Raw genomic sequence first — 21,402 nt, forward strand, 5'->3', positions numbered from 1 at the left:
GGACCGATGTGGACCAATTTTTGCATGGTTGTTAGAGACCCTATACCAACATCATGTACCAAATTTCAGCCAGATCGGATGAAATTTGCTTCTCTTTGAGGCTCCGTAAGCCAAATCTGGGGATCGGTTTATATGGGGGCTATATATAATCATGGACCGATGTGGACCAATTTTTGTATGATTGTTAGAGACCATATACCAACACCATGTACCAAATTTCAGCCGGATCGGATGAAATATGCTTCTCTTAGAGGCTCCACAAGCCAAATCTGGGGATCGGTTTATATGGGGGCTATATATAATTATGGACCGATGTGGACCAATTTTTGCATGGTTGTTAGAGACCCTATACCAACATCATGTACCAAATTTCAGCTAGATCGGATGCATTTTGCTTCTCTTTGAGGCTCCACAAGCCAAATCTGCGGATCGGTTTATATGGGGGCTATATATAATTAAGGACCGATATGGACCAATTTTTGCATGGTTGTTAGAGACCATATACCAACACCATGTACCAAATTTCAGCCGGATCGGATGAAATATGCTTCTCTTAGAGGCTCCACAAGCCAAATCTGGGGATCGGTTTATATGGGGGCTATATATAATTATGGACCGATATGGACCAATTTTTGCATGGTTGTTAGAGACCATATACAAACACCATGTACCAAATTTCAGCCGGATCGGATGAAATATGCTTCTGTTAGAGGCTCCACAAGCCAAATCTGAGGGTCCCTTTATATGGGGGCTATACGTAAAAGTGGACCGATATGGCCCATTTTCAATACCATCCGACCTACATCGATAACAACTACTTGTGCCAAGTTTCAAGTCGATAGCTTGTTTCGTTCGGAAGTTAGCGTGATTTCAACAGACGGACGGACGGACGGACGGACGGACGGACATGCTTAGATCGACTCAGAATTTCACCACGACCCAGAATATATATACTTTATGGGGTCTTAGAGCAATATTTCGATGTGTTACAAACGGAATGACAAAGTTAATATACCCCCATCCTATGATGGAGGGTATAAAAAATCCAAAATTTTAATATTTATCGCTATTGTTACCGCAATTAGAGCCAACGAATTTACTTTTTACATTAAAACATTGAAGTATTTTTGCCTTCATTTATACTAAATAAGGCGTTTTTGCTACTTTTGGGAGAAACCGGTTATGCCGATTATTTATTTTTTAAAACATCGCCCACCGGTTTTAAAAAATGGTCCGGTTTTTTATAACCGAGAAAACCCGACTTTCAAAAAACCCGGTTCTTAGATCACTCTACTAATGGTTGTTGTGCCAATCGAAGTTTTTGTTCCGGCTCCGGGAAAGTGTTTAGAAGAAATTTTTAATTTGTAAAATTGTCTTATCCTACCAACCTATGCTTTTTATGTTAATGCTGTGCGCACAGTAAATGCGCTGCCAAAAAGAGAATCAAAATCACAAAAAATGTGTGTAAATCGGTGCAAATCGAGCGATGCATAGGTATAGGAGCTATATCTAAATTTGAACACAAACTCAATACCATCCATCTAATAAACTCCAACGAGACTGCGGGAAACTGCAATTTCTACGTAAATTGAGAAACGGATGGAAGCTAGGGCTAGACTAGGTGAGGTCTAGAACCAATATTTTCGATAACAATATTATTTATGGTAGTACATTGACAAACCATTTTCATAGCTAATATGGTTACAATGTTAAGAATAACGATATCACAGATTTTAGGAAACAAAAATACGTACGCACCATATACTAATACCCGCACTCTAAAACGCACCATCCAATATGAATACAACACAGAAGATTGAAAAAAATCAATGCCAGATAACATGCGCATGATCTTAACTAACGGCATCCGCAGCTTCGTTATTTTGTGTAAAAATTAGTATCCAATGCATACATAGTTTCGTATTAACCAATATCTGGACATCATGGGAAGATGGATATTGAAAATTATTCGATAAATTGTAGGCTTCTCACTTAATGGTGAATTATTGATGGACGCTCTGGGTGGTGAGACTACTTTCGCTGATGTGACAGCCGAAGGTGTGGGATTTGTTCCGGCCTGCACCTTGGGAGTGGGACAAAAGGCTCGATTAATATATGGTCAAGATGTGGACTCATTGAAATTTTTCACAACCTGTGGGTTACAAGAAGGCTATGAACCTTTCTGTGTGTAAGTAATTGATGCTATATAGACACTTGCGAGGCCTTGTACTCAAGAACTCTTGTGAATAATTGCAGAAATATGCGCCGTCCCGTCACCCATTGGTACACAAAAGACCAACCAATATTCGAAAATACTGAGGACATGCCTGATTGTCGCATAGATGTCACACGGATTCCAGGCGGCGCTGATACTCCACCACATTTGAAAATTTCCCATAATACCTTTGAGACAATGGAAAAGGCCAATTGGGAGTTTTTGCGTTTGTCCTTGCCAGTCACATGCATGGATGAATTTATAAGCGAAACTGAGAAAGCACGACGTTGGGAAGAAATCAAAATCCGACAGTATCGCCTTATGAGGGAGGCTCAGGAAATGGCTCAACATCAAACATCGGCCCACATGGATCACATGTTAAAGAGCGGCTTCTCAATGAATGACATCAAAGGTCTGAATCGCAACTATGAAGACACTGCCGAAGCTGACGAAAATATGGCTAGAAGCCCAGCGAGACCACCCCGGAGATCATCAGTTACCCGTAATATTACATTCGAATCAGATTTAGGGATGCCAGAGGAACTGCAACGTTCCACGTCTGCGCTTGATATGAATGGTATGGAGGATGGCATGATGGATGACAAAAAGAAGCGTGGCCGTAGTCCGTTCAAGTTCTTCTCGAAGAAATCCCGCGATCAAAGTAAAGACAAAACCCCAGGCAGAGCTCCTGAAGTTAGTCCAGATAGACGAACTGGAGTTCAAGGTCGCGCTATGGCGGCGGGTTCACAATTAACGGCTAAAGCACCCTCCTTGCGTCTTAACAATGTGAGTAGTAAATAGGTAAGAATGGGGTCGTTAGATCGTAAAATCGTTTTCTCTTTTAGACTGAAATGCCACAAACACCAACGCAGGGACCCAAAGCACTGAGCGGAGGCAACTTGGGACAACCGACTGTAGAATCTTCGGGCAATGAGATGTTTGACGCTGAATGTCTGAAATTAATCAATGAGTATTTCTATGGAGTTCGCATCTTTCCAGGTCAAGATCCTACCCATGTCTATGTGGGCTGGGTTACTACTCAGTATCACTTGCATAGTCACGACTTCAACAAGGATAAAGTTCGACGTGCATCTGTAATTATCGAGGATGACTACGAGATGCCCATGCATCGCATTAATCGTCAGAGTTGTTATGTCGTTCGTGCCGATGAACTATTCAATGAAGTTACTCAAGATGCCTCAGGCAAAGGAGCCTCTCAGGGCATGTTTGTCGGTTGTTTTGTAGACACTGCCACCGGAATGATCAGTTTCACTTGTGAGGGCAAGCAGACCTCACATCGCTGGCAGATGGAGCCAAATACAAAACTTTTCCCCGCCATATTTGTTGAAGCTACCAGCAAGGAAATTCTACAAATTGAACTGGGTCGAACAGCCACTACACTTCCACTCTCTGCTGCAGTACTGCCAACCAGTGATAAACATATCAATCCACAATCACCCCCTCGCTTAAAAGTGCAATGTCTTCGACCCCACCAATGGGCCCGTGTGCCAAATACTGCTTTGCAGGTCCATGCCCTTAAACTTTCTGACATTCGTGGCTGGTCCATGCTATGTGAAGATCCGGTATCAATGTTGGCTCTTCACATCCCGGAAGAAGATCGTTGCATCGATATTCTCGAGTTAATCGAAATGGACAAATTATTATCTTTCCACGCCCATTCACTTACCTTATACGCAGCACTCTGTTACCAATCGAACTACAGAGCTGCACATGCCTTATGCCAACATGTTGATCAGAAACAGCTGCTCTATGCAATTCGTTCCGAATACATGAGTGGCCCGTTGCGTCAAGGGTTTTATGATCTCTTAATTGCTTTGCATTTGGAATCTCACGCCACCACTATGGAGGTTTGTAAAATGGAATATATTATTCCCCTAGGTCCCGAGCTGAAGTTCCTTTACGACGACGAGGAGATGCGTCATTCACTAAGGTCTTTGGTCACCGAGTCAGTTCGCCCTCAAATGCGTATGACAGAAATAACGTGAGTACCTGCCAAACATTGTAGATATGCGTTATACCCAACGGAACTATTCATGCCAAAAATATAGTATTCCGGCTTATTTCGGTCATCATCCATATACACCACAATCCCATACACTTGCATTGTTAGAAAATTCAATTGTCACTTTAGATACAATTGCGACTTTTTTTATTTTTGGTTTTCTTTTATGTTTTCTCCATCGTTTTGCATGCTCTTCTTCACCAAATAAATCTATTTTTGCCACTATTGCGATCAAACTACACAAATGCACATACACTGCATTCACACCCTTCCATATCGTATGCGCATCATTGTCGTAGAACTCTGAGTACCCAAGCCACTGTTTCCAGTGAACCAATACCAGACATCGATCACCTCTATTCCCCGAAATTCCCCCTAGAAGTAGTGCGTGAGTTTGTTATGGAAGCGTTGAAGGAAGCTGTGGAGATCAATCAGGTTCATAACAGGGATCCAATTGGTTGGACCAACGAGAACTTGTTCTTGTAAGTAGAACTATAGAAATCTAGGTGCGCCAAGGATGAAACCTAAACTTTGTTGTTTGTCATATCATACATAGGCCGTTGTTGAAGCTTACAGATCGTTTGTTACTGGTTGGAGTTATGACCGACGATGATGTTCAAAAATTATTGGTTATGATAGATCCAGAGACTTGGGATCCAGAGTTTGAGAAGGGTAACTTTGGCTTTTATCGGAAAGATCATTAATATAACTACTTCAATTTCAGATGGAAAAGATGAACACCGCAAGGGTTTGCTGACCATGAAAATGGCCGAGGGAGCTAAATTGCAGATGTGTTACCTACTACACCATTTATACGACATTCAATTGAGACATCGTGTGGAAAGCATTATTGCATTCTCACATGATTTTGTGGGTGATCTACAATCGGATCAGCTGCGCCGTTACATTGAAATCAAACAATCTGACCTTCCAAGTGCTGTAGCAGCCAAAAAGACCAAAGAGTTCCGTTGCCCTCCTAGAGAACAAATGAACCAGATCTTATGTTTCAAGAATTTAGAGCCAGATGATCATGAAAATTGCACTTGCGGGCTTGAACTGCGCGGTAGTCTGTACGATTTTCATGACAGTCTTATGAAGAAAGTGTCTTTAAATGCTTTACAGGAGCCGGACGAGTCCGAGAGCACCGCGATCGAAGAAGTTAAAACGGGACCAATAACTAAACTATACAACTTTATTAATACAGTGAAAGAACTTGAAGAGGGTCCCAAAGAAGTTGAGGAACCTGAGAAGAAAACTCCCGAAGAAGTATTCCGCAAAGTATTGATTAAGACCATAGTCAGTTGGGCGGAGGAATCGCAAATTGAAACGCCGAAATTGGTGCGAGAAATGTTTAGCCTACTAGTTAGACAATACGATACGGTGGGTGAACTGGTGAGAGCTCTTGAAAAAACGTACGTTATCAATAACAGAGCCCGTGATGATGTGGCTGAAATGTGGGTTGGTTTAAGCCAAATCCGTGCATTGCTTCCTGTCCAAATGAGTCAAGAGGAGGAGGAGCTGATGAGGAAGCGGTTATGGAAATTAGTTAACAATGCCACATTCTTCCAACATCCGGATTTGATACGCATACTGCGTATCCACGAGAATGTAATGGCGGTTATGATGAATACTCTTGGGAGAAGAGCTCAAGCCCAAAGCGATGCTCCAGCCCAACAAGAGGGAGGCGAAGGAGCCCCACCCAAGGAGAAAGATACTTCACACGAAATGGTGGTGGCTTGCTGTCGGTTCCTCTGCTATTTCTGCCGAACTGGACGACAGAATCAAAAAGCCATGTTTGATCACTTTGACTTTTTGCTGGACAATGCCAATATTCTGTTAGCGAGACCCAGTTTACGCGGATCAACTCCTCTAGATGTGGCATACTCGAGCTTGATGGAGAACACAGAACTAGCTCTGGCATTACGTGAACACTATTTGGAAAAAATAGCCGTCTATCTATCACGCTGTGGTTTGCAAAGCAACTCTGAATTGGTTGAGAAAGGTTATCCCGATCTCGGCTGGGATCCGGTTGAAGGCGAACGTTATTTGGACTTTTTGCGTTACTGCGTATGGGTGAATGGCGAAAGTGTCGAGGAGAATGCCAACCTTGTCATTCGTCTTCTTATCCGTCGTCCAGAGTGTCTAGGGCCGGCTCTAAGAGGAGAAGGAGAAGGTCTATTTAGAGCCATTGTTGAGGCCAATCGTATGTCTGAACGCATCACAGATCGATGCAAAATGCAAGACGAAGCCGAAGGCACTATCGCCGGTCTGAATTTCACACATCCTTTGCCGGAGAGTGAAGATGATGAGGATTACATTGATACTGGGGCTGCCATCTTGAATTTCTATTGCACCCTGGTAGATCTTCTTGGTAGGTGTGCACCCGATGCTTCAGTTATTGAACAAGGCAAAAACGAATCACTCAGAGCTAGAGCTATTTTGAGATCTCTTGTGCCACTGGAGGATCTTCAAGGCGTCCTCAGCTTAAAGTTCACACTCACTCAAACTGCCCCAGGAGAAGAAAAGCCTAAGTCGGACATGCCATCGGGTCTATTGCCCAATAACAAACAAAGTATCGTCCTATTCTTGGAACGTGTATACGGCATTGAAACGCAGGATCTCTTCTATCGCTTGCTAGAAGATGCTTTCCTGCCTGATCTAAGAACAGCCACCATTCTAGACAAGAGTGATGGCTCCGAAAGTGACATGGCCCTTTCGATGAATCGATATATCGGCAATTCCATTTTGCCCCTACTCATTAAACATTCGAAATTCTATAATGAGGCAGAAAACTATGCCAGTCTATTAGATGCAACATTGCACACGGTCTATAGATTGTCTAAGAACCGTATGCTCACAAAGGGCCAAAGAGAAGCTGTATCCGACTTTTTGGTGGCACTGACATCGCAAATGCAACCTGCTATGTTGTTGAAACTTTTACGCAAGTTGACCGTCGATGTCTCCAAGCTATCTGAATACACGACTGTGGCTTTAAGAGTAAGTATCACACACCGGATCCATCACAAGGCAAACCTCTCTAACTTATATTCATATTTGCTTTATAGCTCCTTACATTACACTTCGATCGTTGCGCCAAATACTATGGCTCCAGTCAAGGCCAAGGCTCGTACGGAGCAGCGTCTGACGAAGAAAAACGTCTTACTATGCTATTGTTCTCTAACATTTTTGACTCACTCAGCAACATGGACTACGACCCAGAATTGTTTGGCAAAGCTCTGCCATGTTTGATTGCAATCGGTTGTGCTTTGCCACCCGACTACAGTTTGTCCAAAAATCTTGATGAAGATTACTACGGTCGTCAATCAGGCGCCCCTGATCAGCCTCAATACGACCCCAATCCCATTGAAACTGCGAACGTCGTTTTGACCCATGACTACAATTCGCTTGTAGAGAAATTCAGTGAACACTACCATGATGCTTGGGCTAGTCGTCGTTTGGAAAGTGGTTGGACCTATGGTGAAGTGCGATCGGATGGCGATCGTAAACATCCTAGGCTCAAGCCTTGCAACATGCTAAGCGAATATGTATGTGTACTTGCATTAAACTCCATATCAAAACATTGTGGAATGACATTTCTAAAACCCATCGGATCAGTGTTCACACATTCCACAATGTTGAAAGCCATCTATGCTGAATCGTTAATTACATAAGTTGATATTAACTGAAATATTTTTACTTGATTATATTAACAGGAACGTGAACGGTACAGAGATCCAGTGAGAGAATGTCTCAAAGCCCTATTGGCTCTTGGCTGGACGATTGAGCACTCGGAAATCGAAGTGGCCCAAAACAATCGTGGTTCTACCCGTCGTCAATCCAAACCTCAAATTGTATGTATTCGTTGTATATAATTTCTCCCCTGACCCCTTTTGGCTGTAAACTTCAAACATTTTGTAAAAATAATACCTTTTTCTCGATCTTACATTTTCATGAATTTTGATCATATTCTTCAAAATTTACTTACCCCGCCAACCCCTCCTTCTGAATTCATATGCGTGCACCATTTCTCTGACCTCTTAGAATGACTTACAGAATGAAGGCAGCCCATTCAACTACAATCCACATCCGGTGGATATGACCAATTTGACACTCAGCAGAGAAATGCAGAATATGGCCGAACGTTTGGCTGAAAACTCCCATGATATCTGGGCAAAGAAGAAGAAGGAAGAGCTCGGCTCATGTGGTGGTGTCATACATCCTCAACTTGTTCCTTACGATTTGTTAACGGACAAGGAGAAGAAGAAGGACCGCGAGAGATCCCAGGAATTCTTGAAATACATGCAATATCAAGGTTACAAATTGCACAAGTAAGTTCGAAGAATTACTGCAAAGCATTCGTATTCTCAAATAAAGTTTGATTTTATAGGCCTTCCAAGGGAGGAGCACTCGAAGGCGAAGGTGGAGCCACCCAGACTGCGGCAGAATTAAGATTTTCTTATTCACTCTTAGAGAAATTGATCCAATATCTTGATCGCGCGTCCATTAACATGAAACTCTTGAAACCATCGACCACTTTCAGTAGGCGGACCTCATTCAAAACAGCATCGCGTGATATTAAATTCTTCTCCAAGGTTGTCTTGCCGCTGATGGAGAAATACTTCTCCACCCATCGTAACTATTTTATTGCTGTGGCCACAGCTACCAATAATGTTGGAGCTGCATCACTAAAGGAAAAAGAGATGGTGGCTGCCATCTTCTGCAAATTGGCTTCATTATTACGCAATCGCTTGACCGCATTTGGCCCCGATGTACGCATTACAGTTCGTTGCCTTCAAGTACTGGTGAAAGGCATTGACGCTCGAACTCTAGTTAAAAATTGTCCCGAATTCATTAGAACATCTATGTTGACGTTCTTCAATCAAACAGCTGATGATTTGGGAAATACCATTCTCAACTTACAGGACGGTAAATACAGTCACTTGCGTGGAACGCACCTGAAGACCTCAACGTCTCTGGGTTATATAAATCAGGTGGTAATGCCTGTATTGACAGCTATGTTCGACCACTTAGCTGCCTGTGACTATGGCAGCGACTTGCTTTTGGATGAAATCCAGGTAGCGTCATACAAGATTTTAGCCGCTTTATACCATCTAGGCACAGACGGCACATTGACTCAAGATAGAAAATATCTGAAAACTGAAATTGAACGCCATCGCCCGGCTCTGGGGTCATGCTTAGGTGCTTTCAGTTCATGCTTCCCTGTGGCTTTCTTTGAGCCCCATCTCAATAAGCACAACCAGTTTTCGCTTTTGAATCGCATAGCCGATCATTCACTAGAGGCTCAGGACATTATGGTGAAAATGGAAAGTTGTATGCCTAACCTAGAAACTGTATTGGGAGAAGTAGACCAGTTTGTAGAGTCCGATAAGACATATGGAGATGCACCTCATGTGATTGATGTTATTCTACCGCTTCTATGTTCCTACCTTCCTTTTTGGTGGTCCCAAGGTCCTGACAATGTCAGCCCAACAAGTGGTAACCATGTCACAATGGTAACAGCAGATCATATGAACTCTCTGCTGCGCAATGTTCTTAAAATGATCAAGAAGAATATTGGCAACGACAATGCCCCCTGGATGACCAGAATCGCTGCATACACCCAACAGATTATCATCAATACGTCTGAAGAGCTATTGAAAGATCCATTCCTACCACTGGCTGAAAGAGTCAAAAAGCGAACGGAGAATATGTTCCATAAAGAAGAGAGCATGCGAGGTTTCATCAAATCAGCTACCGATGACACTTCCCAAGTAGAGACACAACTGCAAGAAGACTGGCAACTTCTAGTACGCGACATCTACTCCTTCTATCCTCTGCTTATCAAGTACGTCGATCTTCAGCGAAATCATTGGCTAAAGGATAATATTCCCGAAGCCGAGGAACTTTACAACCATGTGGCTGAAATCTTCAATATCTGGTCAAAGAGTCAGTACTTCTTGAAGGAAGAGCAGAACTTCATATCGGCGAACGAAATCGACAACATGGCCCTCATAATGCCAACTGCAACACGGCGTTCTGCAATATCGGAGGGCGCTCCTGTCACGGGTGGAAAAGTCAAAAAGAAGAAGAAGAATCGTGATAAGAAACGTGACAAAGACAAGGAGATTCAAGCCAGTTTGATGGTTGCTTGTCTAAAGCGTCTTCTGCCTGTAGGCCTTAATCTCTTCGCTGGCCGCGAACAGGAATTGGTGCAGCACTGTAAGGATCGCTACTTGAAGAAAATGGCCGAATATGAAGTCATTGAGTTTGCACGCAACCAATTAACTTTGCCGGACAAGTTGGATCCATCAGATGAGATGTCTTGGCAGCATTATTTATACTCCAAATTAGGCAAGAAGGAAGAACCGACTGAAGAGCAGAATGCCGTAGAGAAGGCAAACATGCAGAATGACAAGGGTCGCGATAAAACTCAGGAAACAGTAGATCGCATTGTGGCGATGGCAAAGGTCTTATTCGGCTTGCACATGGTAAGTTGTCAGGTCCACGAAGTAGATATTTATTCGATGCGAATATTCCAAATGCTGACTTCAGTATTGGGTATTCAAAAACAACCCTCTCTTCTGTTTCTCTTATAACTAAGTTTTCGCCTCTTTTCCCATCTGTCGCAGCGCCTAAATATGGTGCGAAAAGTGATACTTATTCAATTATCTATTCATTTCTCTTTAACGCCTATTTTCTTTTGTTTAAGTCTAAATTAATTTTTTCCTTATTTTGTTTTTTTTTTTTTTCATACATTTTTATTTACACCAACCACATCAACAATTACAGATCGATCATCCTCAACAGCAAAGTAAAAACGTCTACAGGAGCGTTGTTTCAATACAAAGGAAGCGCGCTGTCATCGCGTGTTTCCGTCAGACATCTTTACATTCTCTTCCAAGGTTTTTAAACGCTACTCATTTTAATTGTGCCAAATGGGAACTCCTCTAACAAAGAACTAACATTTCGTTCTCGTATCCTTTTCTCTTTATCTTTGTCCCGCTATTTAATGCTAAGTCTTAAAAAAATTCTCTCGAAGAGAGTGAGAGCTGCAAAGGAATGCATTTCTTTGTTTTCACATCGTTAAATGTTCAATGTTCGTGCTCTTCTTGTTCGTTATTTGTTATAAGCTCGTTCGTTCAGCTGATGATTTTATATTATTCGCTAATACTATGGTAGTGCGTTGATAAATGCAATCGTTTTCGGCTCTTCCGCACATCATCCTGCCCGTCCTTTCATTCATCGTCATCTGTCTATAGAGCATGTGTACACCAAAACACTTCATGACTATCATCATTGTGAATCACAGCCTCTTATCCTTTGTTCTATGACTTTTTGTGAATTTTTATTTTAGATCTCCTTTTCGTTTTATCCTCCTTCAATGCTCCACCAAAATGTAAAAATTTATCGTAGCTACTTCACTAACATTTGTGCCTCTGGTTTATTTTTTGTATTTTGTGTCCTTGATTCCTATAGGCATCTCGCTCTAAGAAAAAATCTAAATCCCGGTCTTCGAAAATCACCTTGGCTCGCCGCCAAGCGGTCATTTCCAGCTTGCGTGCCATTCATCTCTATCGCGTTAGCAGGTGGGGCATGTTTAGTTTGTCAGCTTCAATGTCAGCGCCTTACACGATTGATTTATCCTACCAGGGATCATGGTTTTGTATGAGCGCTTCAGGTTAAAATTTACTTAAAAACTAACCAAAAAACTAATGATTGCATGGTAGTTCAAGTTGAATTGAAGATAACACATCAAATAATTTTTATTTAATTGGTCATCATTCACTGATGCTAAATTTGTTTGTCATCTCAGGCATCGTGCATGTAACATCTTCGCACGAACCTACCACGAACAGTGGTTGCAGGAGGAGAATGTGGGTCAGGAAGTTATGATTGAAGATCTTACACAGACCTTTGAAGATTTTGAGAAGTCAAAGAAGGAAGAAGACGAGACCGAAGCCAAACCAGATCCTTTGACACAGCTGGTAACGACATTCTGTCGTGGTGCCATGACGGAACGAAGTGGTGCCCTGCAAGAGGATCCACTATATATGTCATATGCTCAAATTGCCGCTAAATCCTGTGGCGAAGAAGAGGAAGAGGGTGGTGACGAAGAAGGTGGTGAGGAAGAAGGCGAAGGTACAAGTATCCATGTAAGTTGATGTGACTTTGAACAACTCATTTGTCCATATAAAACAAAAAATTTTTCTTTCATTAACATGCTAACTAAGTATACGATGTCAAAATTAATGGTAACGATAACAGTTATAATTACGTGAATGATATAAAAATAAAATTATACATTATTCTATTTTCCAAACTCCGAACCTATTCAAACTATTCAAATCCATCACTTTTATCGTGAGATCCAATATTGAAATTTTCCAAGGGTTTTTGAATAAGCTTGACACCTTCTCTGAAAACAATTGGATTGAACCAGTCAACGACATTATTATTCATACTATTCGCATGAGACGTTGTCTCCAATGAACAGTTTGATATTTGGTATCCATGATTCTTTAAATTAAAGCTTCCAACTACACCCAATGCAAATTTTTTCAAATGCAAACGTTTTTAAGAAATCAGATACATTTCTCACTTTCTTCAATAGTGAAGCCATATATCCTTTTCGTGTCATTTTAACTGATAAAACGATTTTCCAAAACTGGAATTAATATTTTCCAAGAAGTCAAGAATTTCACTTCCAATCCGCCAACTTGCTTACCGTCAGAAAAAAACTGGTATTGAAGTTATTGAGTACTCATTTACTAATAACGAGTACTTGTAATCAAATACTCGTTACTTTCCCAACACTACTCCTTACTTTCCCAACACATAGATGACATACCAAAAATTCTGCTAACAGCAGTACCTTACAAACGTATTACTTGTTCTATGGTTACGAATAATATGGAATAATATGGAGCCTTTGTCAGATTTTGTTTATCTTAGTATAAATGTGTTTACTACGGTTGTAAATGGGTATACAAATAACTGAGGTTATACTCTTTAGTGGTGTATGTTCAAGAAGTTAAATCCAGCTATCGACCATTAGCGTAGCTAGACAATTTTCCTAGGGGGGGCTATAGCCCCCTAGCTAAAAATTTATATTTCATTTATTTATATTTCAATTAATGTTTTATTTCATAAAAATGAATAAAAAAATAGACATCAAAATAACTCGAAAATTAATTTATAATAAAGCAAGTAAAAGTAGTTCCACACATTTCCCAGCAAAAAAATTTGGAAGTTCTTCCAAAGACACAACTTTAAAAGCACTTCCAGAAGATGTACTCCCAATGATGTTCTTTATTTTAACTACTCAGGAAGTTCTTTAAATTCAATTTTTATAACTTGGTTTTTTCATACTTTTAATGGGAAATTTTAACTTTTTTGTTTCAAATACCTTAAAAACGAAGTAAGAATTCATAAAATGGTACAAATTGAATTTTGTCGAAAAAAATTCTAAATCCAATCTGAAAAACTTGTGAATTTTTGAAAATATTTGAGGTCAAACGTTTCCGACAAGCATTAGAATCCATAAAAAATTATAAAAATTATTTATTTGACAAAATATAACAGAATTTTTTAATTTACATTCAAAACATTGAATTCGGATCACACCTAAAGAAGTGATGCAAATTCAGTGCAACGGCTGTTGAAATGGAGGACTTCCGTCCTATGACAAGCCCATGTTAAATTCATCGCTTCTTCGCCAATTTTGCACCACTTCCGGATCCAAAAAGATCATTTTCATTACTTTTTTGGCGACGATTTTTTGGCAGGGCTTGTTTATTAAAAAAAAATGGAAAATCGTAAATAGGTTTTCAAATTCTGGGGGGGGCTAAAATTTTTCTGGGGGGGTCTAAGCCCCCTCCCCAGAGACCTTCCTACGCTTATGCTATCGACTTATATGGGGCTATATCTGATTGGGAACATATGTGACACATTCGCATACTCCACATGTTGAGTTTCAATCATATTAGATGCAAACGTACGATGCTTATAGTTTTATAGTCTACGGCACAGTTTAAATTCACTTCTCATTTTTTGTTGAAAGCTAGGATAGACACATGGTGTCTTTGGGAATATTGTTCAGGCCCGCCTCCTGAGTCAATCTATTTATGTCCGTCCCTCGGTCTGTAAACACATTTTTGTAATCAAAGCCCAGGCACAGTATGTGTTTTGGGTCAGAGCAGAATGCTATTGATTTTGGTTCAGATTTAGATATAGCTCCAATATATCGTTCGCACGATTTACACCCATAAGACCACATTGTCCGATTTTCGTGAAATTTCGCACAGGAAAAAACGTTATATTAGAGAAATGCGTCTTCTATGCTAAGCAAAATTCACATACGTATTAGAACATGAAATCTTTGGCCTCAAGACAATATATTTTTCATTGCGATGAAAGAGCGCTTTTCATATAATTTGAAATCTAAATTCTATAAATTTTTACCCGCATTACCATAATGAGCACGGCAGCTCCGATGAAAATTGCGATTTCTAGGAGTTCAAGAAGTCAAATCGTGAGATCGGTCTATATGGTGGCTATGCCAAAAGATGGTCCGATACACACCACATTTGGCACACTTGTTTATGGACTTATAATACCTCTGGATTTTCAATGACAAGCAAATCAAATGAAAATTGCGATGTCTAGAATCCCAACAAGTTAAAATTTACATTTCTAGAAGATCAAGAAATCAAATCAGGAGATCGGTCTATATGGAGACTCTACCAAAACATGAACCGACAAACCTGTATGTTTTGAATTTCAGACAAATCGGATTAAAATTGCGGTGTCTAGAAGCCCAAATAGTCAAATCCGGAGATCAGTCCATATAGTGGCTACACAAAAACATGGAGATGTGCGTTATACCGAAACATAGACCGATTCACACCTTATTGGACACACCTATTTACGGGCCTAAAGCACCTCGACATTTTTAATTTCATGCAAATCGTATAAAAATTACGGTTTATAGATGCTAAAAACCCCAAATCGAATTATCCTATATAAAAACCAGGCCGCTATAGCCCATCTTCGAACTTGACCTGCCTACAGACAAAAGACGAGTTAGTGCAAAATTTCACCACGATGGGCCCATTATTCAAGGCGTTATTATACCCCAATCACTATTTGAGCAGATTTTTCTACTGTATCCACTAGCAAATTTCTATGCTAGTACACATCCTCACCAATTCCCTTTATTGGGAAATCGACATCTAAAGAAGGAATATAATCATCCCAAATACATTTCAAGAACAAAATGTTATGTTTGGACGGAGAACATGTAACATGTTTAATCCTTCTCTGAGTGTACTCATTCCACACAGAAATAAAGTAGAAACATTTGTTCTTTCGGAATACATCATATCGACAATTTCTTTACTAGATATTTAATGACATTAAATAGCCGTTTGCATTTTGTTTAATTTTTTTTTGTTAAACTCAAAAATATATCTTATCTATGATATGCAGTCAAAACGTTTTTGTATGAAGTACATTCAATGAGGTACCTTAGTACATAAATGATATAATGGATTGTATATTAGCTCTTCATTACAATTTGTTTGTTTTTCTGTTATGGAAAAAGTAATATGCTATTTTATTAAAACTCCCATTTACCCCTTTATATTAGGAACAAGAGATGGAAAAACAAAAACTACTATTCCATCAAGCCCGTTTGTCCAACCGCGGCGTAGCTGAAATGGTATTGTTGCATATATCCGCCTCCAAGGGTATACCTTCGGAAATGGTCATGACAACTCTTAACTTAGGTATATCCATTTTACGAGGCGGTAATATCGACATTCAAATGGGAATGTTGAACCATTTGAAAGAGAAAAAGGATGTTGGCTTCTTCACCTCCATTGCTGGTCTAATGAATTCGTGCAGTGTCTTGGACTTGGATGCTTTTGAAAGAAACACCAAAGCAGAAGGTAATATCATTACACTTAGGTACTAAGTCTACCATACACAAACCTAACCTTCATCCATTCTCATATCCTTCCCATCCATGATCCATCCTTCGGTAGTCGTTGTGTATTTTTATTTCCCTATTTGATTTGTGTGTGTAGTGGTACTCTTTCTTTCGTTAAGTTTCGATTCTTTTATTATTTTTAATTTGGTAATTTCACCATTGTCCTTGCACGCTTTTATTTTTTCAAAATTGTCATACACCTCCCGATTTTGTTGTTAAATTGCACTGTACCCCCAACCAACCACCAACCCATCACCAACCACTCCGCATGAATTATCCTGTTGTCCCCACACAATATTGTAAACTTTGCAAACAAAGAATACATTCCAAGTGCGGGTGCAGGTCTTGGTGTAGGCTCAGAAGGTGCTGCTGGAGAGAAGAATATGCATGATGCCGAATTCACTTGTGCGCTCTTCCGTTTCATTCAACTGACTTGTGAAGGTCACAATTTGGGTAAGTCCCTTTGGTAAGTTAAAGTGGTAATTAAAACTGATTTGGTTTTTGTGTAGATTGGCAGAACTATTTGCGTACTCAGGCGGGAAATACGACAACTGTGAATGTGGTCATCTGTACCGTCGATTACCTATTGCGTCTTCAGGAATCTATCATGGACTTTTATTGGCATTACTCGAGCAAGGAAATAATTGATCCGGCTGGAAAAGCAAACTTCTTTAAAGCAATTGGCGTTGCCAGCCAGGTTTTCAACACTCTTACTGAAGTCATTCAGGGTCCTTGTACACTTAATCAACAGGCTTTGGCTCACTCCAGATTGTGGGATGCTGTTGGAGGCTTCCTCTTCCTTTTCTCCCATATGCAGGAGAAATTATCAAAACACTCCAGTCAAGTTGATCTGCTGAAGGAACTCTTGAACCTGCAAAAGGATATGATAACAATGATGCTCTCCATGTTGGAAGGCAACGTTGTCAATGGTAAACTATTTCAAAATGTGAATAGTTATTAAATTCTTATCTTCTTAAAATCTTTCGTAGGTACGATTGGCAAACAGATGGTGGACACCTTGGTGGAATCAGCCAGCAATGTGGAATTGATCTTGAAATATTTCGATATGTTCTTGAAATTGAAGGATCTAATTGAATCCCCCAGTTTCATGGAAATCGATATCAAGAACGAAGGCTGGGTCACACCAAAAGATTTCAGGGATAAAATGGAACAATCGAAGAACTATACACCGTAAGTCAACTTTTAAGTGCCTACATATTAGTGTGTTCTTTACAAACTAATATTGCTTTCTCTTTAAGGGAGGAAATTGATTTCTTGCTGGCTTGCTGCGAACGCAATCACGAGGGCAAGATCGATTATGTGGCATTTGTCGACCGTTTCCATGAGCCATCTACGGAAATCGGTTTTAACTTGGCTGTATTGCTGACTAACTTAAGTGAACACATGCCTAATGAACCTAGATTGGCTCGCTTCCTAGAAACGGCAGGTTCTGTTTTGAACTACTTCGAACCCTTCTTGGGACGTATTGAGATTCTGGGTAGCTCTAAGAGAATCGAACGAGTATACTTTGAAATTAAAGACTCCAACATTGAACAATGGGAGAAACCACAGATTAAGGAATCAAAACGTGCCTTCTTCTATTCCATTGTGACTGAGGGAGGTGACAAGGAGAAACTTGAGGCATTCGTGAACTTCTGCGAGGACGCCATTTTTGAAATGACACATGCTTCGGGACTTATGGCTACGGATGACGGCGGTGGCAATGTAAAGCGCGATCCTTCCTACAGTTCGTACATGAGTGAGGAAGAAGAAGAGCGGGCAGCCAGAGATCCCATTAGACGCACCATCACAGCAGTAAAAGACGGCTTGAAGTTTGGCGTCCACATGTTTAGTCCAGCTAATATCAAACACCAGATCGGTGTTATGCAAACGAAAACGGTACCGGAGCTAATTATTGGATTCTTTAAGGCAATTTTCTACATGTTCTACTACACTGGCTATGCTCATTTTGCTGTGTTGCGTTATATATTTGGAATTTTGATGAATCTGATGCGTGGCCCTGCCCCTGAAGAAGTTGAAGAGCCTCCTCAGGAGGAAGAAACATTCGGTAGAGCGTTACCTCCATTACCGATTGAAGAACCTCCGGGAACAGTACAAGCGTTTGGTCTGGACATCAATAAGGAAGAGAATGGACAATACAAGGTAACTGTACATGAATCTTCTGGAGGAAGTCCGACATCATCAATGGAGGAAACAGGCGAATCTAGTCCTGAAGACGGAGGACCATCTGCTGAAGCTGCACTTGAAGGAGAAGCTGTCCATCATCCAGAACCCGTATCAATTGTTGACCTTCTCGGTGGTGAGGCTGCCAAGAAGGCTGCTCAAGAGCGTCAAGAGGCTCAGAAGGCCCAAGAAGCAGCCATGGCCTCCATCGAAGCTGAAGCTAAGAAATCCTCCAGTACTCCCCAAGAAACCCCTGCAGTCAACCAAATCGATTTCTCTCAATACACTCATCGTGCTGTTAGTTTCTTGGCCCGCAACTTCTACAATTTGAAATATGTTGCTCTGGTCTTGGCTTTCAGTATTAATTTCATGTTGCTCTTCTACAAGGTTACCTCATTCGCTAACGACGAAGAATCTTCAGGCGATGATGTCTTGATTTTGGGCTCAGGCTCCGGTGCTGGAATGGCAGGCTCTGGAATGGGATCAGGTGACGGATCGGGCGATGGCGGAGACGAGGAGGATGAACTACCGGAAAAGGTTCACGTGGACGAGGACTACTTCTATATGGAACATGTGATACGAATGGCAGCTCTCTTACACAGTCTGGTCTCATTGGCTATGCTGATTGCCTATTACCATCTGAAAGTTCCCTTGGCCATTTTCAAACGCGAAAAAGAAATTGCCCGCCGTTTGGAGTTCGATGGTCTATTTATTGCTGAGCAGCCCGAAGACGATGACTTCAAATCTCATTGGGATAAATTGGTGATATCGGCTAAATCCTTCCCCGTCAACTATTGGGACAAATTCGTCAAGAAGAAGGTACGCCAAAAGTACAGCGAGACCTATGACTTCGATTCCATTTCCAATCTTCTGGGCATGGAGAAGAGTGCATTTATGGCCCAAGAAAGCGAAGAAGGTGGCTTTATTAAGTGCATAACGAATATCGATTGGCGTTATCAGGTTTGGAAAGCCGGTGTGACATTTACCGACAATGCTTTCCTCTATTCCCTTTGGTACTTCTCATTCTCAGTTATGGGCAACTTTAACAACTTCTTCTTTGCCGCTCACTTGCTTGATGTTGCTGTTGGTTTTAAGACTCTACGTACCATTTTGCAATCCGTAACCCACAATGGCAAACAATTAGTGTTGACGGTGATGCTGCTTACCATTATCGTGTACATCTACACGGTCATCGCTTTCAACTTCTTCCGCAAGTTCTACATACAAGAAGAGGACGAAGAAATCGATAAGAAATGTCACGACATGTTGACCTGTTTCGTCTTCCATCTCTACAAAGGTGTTCGAGCAGGAGGTGGTATTGGTGACGAAATTGGTGATCCCGTTGGCGATGAATACGAGGTCTACCGCATTATCTTCGATATCACTTTCTTCTTCTTCGTCATTGTTATTCTCTTGGCCATCATTCAAGGTTTGATCATTGATGCCTTCGGTGAACTTCGTGATCAATTGGAATCAGTGAAGGAAAATATGGAATCTAATTGTTTCATATGCGGCATGGGCAAAGACTTCTTTGATATAGTACCGCATGGTTTCGACACCCATGTTCAGAAGGAGCACAACTTAGCCAACTACATGTTCTTCCTTATGCATTTGATTAATAAGCCTGACACAGAGTACACGGGTCAGGAGACCTACGTCTGGAACATGTATCAACAGCGCAGCTGGGACTTCTTCCCAGTAGGTGACTGTTTCCGTAAGCAATATGAAGATGAGCTCTCTGGTGGTGGTGGTGGCGGTTAATTTCCCCATCAATGAAACTCCGTAGTTCCCACCCCCTATGCCACAACAAAATCTTTTTAGACAATTTTTTATAGTGTTTTTATCTAAATGAAAGTAATAAACAAAGTCGTAAAAACAATCACTTTTTATTAACTTTATACCTAGTATGTATTTATATATACACAAATATGAACCTCTAAACATACTAAACTAAGTTAAATTTTATTCAACTAATAGCCAATTCTTTCAGCAAATTGACAGCAAACAAAGCCTATATATTGTAACTAATCACACATTTGTCTAACCTAGTCAATGTTAAATTTTATTGTAAAATCTCAAGAAAGTGTGAATTCGCCCAAAAGAGCGATAGAAAACGTCGAAACTCCGTACAAGGCTCAGATCGAAAATAGAAAAATTATTAATTTGATTATTTATTTGTATAGAAATTTTGTGAATATATGAGTGAATACATACATACTTACATATATACTCTATTGTTAGATGAACATGTACGATTTATTAAATAAATTTTACTTATTTAAAAAGGTGCTTGTTTTAATGTTCCCTAAACAACGTAAGAATATAAGAGAATGCAAGTCTGCACAGAAAAAAATTTAAATTAAATAAAAATCAATTATTGCCATAATTGAATGATAATATTAAATCAAATATGATTTTTATTAGGTTAGGTTAAAGTGGCAGCCCGATTTCAGGCTCACTTAGACTATTCAGTACATTGTGATACCACATTACCTAAAAGTACCTATTGCATATTGGCACTTCTAGTTTTCACCGCTGAACCTTCTCGATTATTTTCTTCTGTTGAAGCAACCAGATTGTTCCAAAAACATTGGCAGACGTTTTCCAGGTCCGCCAGTATTCTAAAGCTATATGCCCCTAAAATTTGCTTACGCCTTACACAAAATGTAGGACACTCACACAAGAGGTGTTTAATTGATTCCTTTTCCTCCGCATCATGACAGCTCATACAGTAGTCATTATACTTCGCGCCAACAGTTTTTGCAAAATCGCCTATCAGGCAGCGACCCGTTATAGCAGATATCAGGAGTGATATCTGACGTTTTGATATCTAGTGTGCAGTTTAAGTTTAAATGGGGCCATATTTGCTTGGTATCGTTACAACCCTTGCAATTCTTCCATCGAACATTTGCCATAACAGCCTTCTCACGCAGTAAGAGCTTGCAGGTAGCCAGAGGCATACCAACAGATTCTAGTTCCCCAGGAATATGT

General features: G+C 40.5%; 1 protein-coding gene across 16 annotated transcripts in view; it reads left to right on the forward strand.

The window, feature by feature from the left end:
• RyR (Ryanodine receptor) overlaps positions 1–20,696 on the forward strand; it is a 169,685-nt gene extending 148,989 nt beyond the window's left edge. For 2 of the 16 annotated variants that reach the window (XM_075309536.1, XM_075309535.1), the window contains exons 15-31: positions 1,984–2,188; positions 2,257–3,001; positions 3,061–4,217; positions 4,538–4,720; positions 4,795–4,910; positions 4,963–7,235; positions 7,304–7,783; positions 7,952–8,089; positions 8,280–8,566; positions 8,626–10,726; positions 11,028–11,140; positions 12,052–12,391; positions 15,886–16,186; positions 16,546–16,680; positions 16,737–17,156; positions 17,217–17,418; positions 17,487–20,696. In XM_075309536.1, coding sequence (XP_075165651.1) covers positions 1,984–2,188; positions 2,257–3,001; positions 3,061–4,217; positions 4,538–4,720; positions 4,795–4,910; positions 4,963–7,235; positions 7,304–7,783; positions 7,952–8,089; positions 8,280–8,566; positions 8,626–10,726; positions 11,028–11,140; positions 12,052–12,391; positions 15,886–16,186; positions 16,546–16,680; positions 16,737–17,156; positions 17,217–17,418; positions 17,487–20,172 — 11,882 coding nt within the window. In that variant the 3' untranslated portion in view covers positions 20,173–20,696. Of the gene's footprint in view, positions 1–1,983; positions 2,189–2,256; positions 3,002–3,060; positions 4,218–4,537; positions 4,721–4,794; positions 4,911–4,962; positions 7,236–7,303; positions 7,784–7,951; positions 8,090–8,279; positions 8,567–8,625; positions 10,727–11,027; positions 11,141–11,714; positions 11,825–12,051; positions 12,392–15,885; positions 16,187–16,545; positions 16,681–16,736; positions 17,157–17,216; positions 17,419–17,486 lie in introns of all 16 variants that reach the window. The other 14 variants (XM_075309539.1, XM_075309538.1, XM_075309542.1 and 11 more) reach the window with 10 other exon arrangements.
• Positions 20,697–21,402: the final 706 nt, after the last annotated feature.

The sequence above is a fragment of the Haematobia irritans genome, chromosome 5 (assembly GCF_050003625.1).
Source record: "Haematobia irritans isolate KBUSLIRL chromosome 5, ASM5000362v1, whole genome shotgun sequence".
Classification (NCBI taxonomy): Eukaryota; Metazoa; Arthropoda; class Insecta; order Diptera; family Muscidae; genus Haematobia; species Haematobia irritans.